General features: G+C 36.0%; 1 protein-coding gene across 1 annotated transcript; it reads left to right on the top strand.

Annotated features, from left to right (window-relative positions):
* Nucleotides 1-314: 314 nt before the first annotated feature.
* Nucleotides 315-2,272, top strand: LOC149925171 (uncharacterized). Its single transcript, XM_090160922.1, has 4 exons — nucleotides 315-398; nucleotides 504-681; nucleotides 1,616-1,912; nucleotides 1,977-2,272. Exons 1-4 carry the CDS (start codon nucleotides 359-361, stop codon nucleotides 2,173-2,175), a joined length of 714 nt encoding a protein of 237 aa, XP_090017048.1. The 5' UTR covers nucleotides 315-358; the 3' UTR covers nucleotides 2,176-2,272.
* The last annotated feature ends 289 nt before the right edge of the window (nucleotides 2,273-2,561 follow it).

Below are 2,561 nucleotides of genomic sequence, written 5' to 3'. Positions count from 1 at the left end.
TTAGTTTTTTTCGAATTTCAAACCTTAACGCGTGTACGCTCGTATTTCTCGCCATCAAACTAACCAACTATTTTGCCAACGGAATGAGTATGAAGGGATGAGTTTCCTGTTCGGAAACTTCCTATTTCCCAATCACTCCACGGCAGACTATCATTAACCGAATTCGCTTTGTACCATACTTATGTTTATTATCCACTTATGATATTACTAATCTATAGTTATCTCAAACTCTTATCTTTATCTCCGAGAGCACGTTGCCTTTCGATTTATGGTTACGACAAGGAAATCAATTGCCAAGTTTTAGACAAAGGGGATTGAGATAGAGGAAGCGTCACGCAAAATTACCAATAGTTGCGCGATGGAAATAAAATTAATCTCCGGTTTATTGATTTTGATTGGTAAGTTCCGGCAATAGTCTAATTTCAATTAGTTGAAACCATAAAGGGAACAAGAGTGTCCCGAGCAGTCGGACAACGATTGGTGATTTTAGACCCTTTTACTAGCTACGAGAGGCACACTATCCGATGATGTAACATGCGAGAAGAAAATGGACCAATGTTTACTATCTTTCCTGAGTGAGCGTGGTCTCTCACCAGAAGACATAAGCCAGGTCATTCATACCGGAACGACCGGAGTAAAACCTGAGATGATCAACAAACTTGAAAAAGACAAGATTTGCAAGTAGGTTTCTTAGATGGTCTTACAACTGAAAGTGCAACTTGCAAGTGGCTGGGCACGGGGAGGGGTGAGATGTTGTCGGGGGAAAAAAGTGGCTCTGAGGGGAGTAACACCGTGAGGTAAGGGGAAAAGACAAAAATAGAGAAAACCGTTACTATGATTTCTACTGTGGCAAACACAGTGCCATCTATCTTTAGAGGTGGAAAACTAATTTAGTGTGAGGGGAAATAAATACTATTGAAAAATATCGGAATATTGAAAAATATCGGAATATTGTAAAATATCGGAATATTGAAAAATATCGGATTATTGAAAAATATCGGAATATTGAAAAATATCGGATTATTGAAACATATCGGAATATTTTTAAAATATCGGAATATTTTTAAAATATCGGAATATTTTTAAAATATCGGAATATTTTTAAAATATCGGAATATTTTTAAAATATCGGAATATTTTTAAAATATCGGAATATTTTTAAAATATCGGAATATTTTTAAAATATCGGAATATTTTTAAAATATCGGAATATTTTTAAAATATCGGAATATTTTTAAAATATCGGAATATTTTTAAAATATCGGAATATTATTAAAATATCGGAATATTGAAAAATATCGGAATTTTTTTAAAATATCGGAATTTTTTTTAAATATCGGAATATGTAAAAATATCGGAATATTGAGAAATATCGGAATATTGAAAAATATCGGAATATGTAAAAATATCGGAATATTGAGAAATATCGGAATATGGAAAAATATCGGAATATTGAAAAATATCGGAATATTAAAAATGTTTGAGAAATATGGGAAATGTTTGAGAAATATCGGAAGTAATTCAGATATATCAGTGGCCACCCCTCTTGATTTGTTTTGGGAAATGAACAGTTTTTTTCAGCTATCATTAATTCGATTTCAAATGTCCCGATCAGTCTGTTCGAATCCTTGAAGCAGTGCGTGCCTAGCGCCGCCACGGGCGAATGCGCCAATGATGGCGGACTTCAAGCAATTGCGAACCAGTTCCCCGCGATCCAAATCGTGGAATCTTCGCTCGGCTGTGGCCAATACTCCGAGGGAGGCGCTGGCAGCTGCGCCGACCAAATGAACAAATGCCTCTACGTAGGAATGGCGGCCAGTGAAGTGACGCCAAACGAAATCGATTCTGTGTTACAATCCGTCGCCAATCGAAAGGAGCAAATTGACAAAATCGGCAAAGAAAGGGGCTGCAAGTAGGTTATGTCCGTTATATGTTTTACATTTTTACGAAGTCAAATTGTACGTTTCTGTTGATAGGTTCATCGAATCTTTCAACGCGTGCCACGATACAATCAAGAGTGAATGCAGCGCCGATGAGCCAAATTTCAAACCAGTTTTGGAAATAACCAAAATGGCTCACGAGCAACTGAAATGTGGATGCGCTTCCGCGGTTGCTTCACTGTTCCTTATCTTCGCGTCGATTTTGGCCATTTTCTACCCAAAATCCTCTTTGTAACATCCCAACAAATTTTAAATGGTACCTGGAATCATAATTTAATTATTTAATTATTAATAATTAAATGAATTAAAAAAATATATTTGTAGCCTTCGAACCATTCACGTTATTACGCTTAATGTTTTCAACAAAACAGTTTCAAAGAAGAAACAAGCCGGCCCAGCCGCAATATAAGTTCCACATCGTATGTGTTAAGCTACTTCCCCAGGCATGTCCAAAACAATATCCTTAAAAATTTATACCTCAAAGGGAAACCAAGTATCGTGTAAAACCACGTACAGCGTCATTTAGTACCATAGTACCATACTTATTAGTATTATGTTACTTGTTACTTATACATTACACAGCTTTACTTAGTATGACACTTATGGATAGGGCCATATGTA

The sequence above is a fragment of the Leiobunum rupestre genome, chromosome 10 (genome assembly GCF_980474605.1).
Source record: "Leiobunum rupestre chromosome 10, qqLeiRupe1.1.hap1, whole genome shotgun sequence".
Classification (NCBI taxonomy): Eukaryota; Metazoa; Arthropoda; class Arachnida; order Opiliones; family Sclerosomatidae; genus Leiobunum; species Leiobunum rupestre.
This window is presented reverse-complemented; position numbering and strand designations above follow the sequence as displayed.

Bases quoted from the DNA above. Each gene is read 5' to 3' on its own strand.
- LOC149925171 (XM_090160922.1), top strand. From the start codon at position 359: ATGGAAATAAAATTAATCTCCGGTTTATTGATTTTGATTG. The intron at 682-1,615 runs GTAGGTTTCTTA...TGTCCCGATCAG, and splicing joins GAAAAAGACAAGATTTGCAA to TCTGTTCGAATCCTTGAAGC. The intron at 1,913-1,976 runs GTAGGTTATGTC...TTCTGTTGATAG, and splicing joins GGCAAAGAAAGGGGCTGCAA to GTTCATCGAATCTTTCAACG.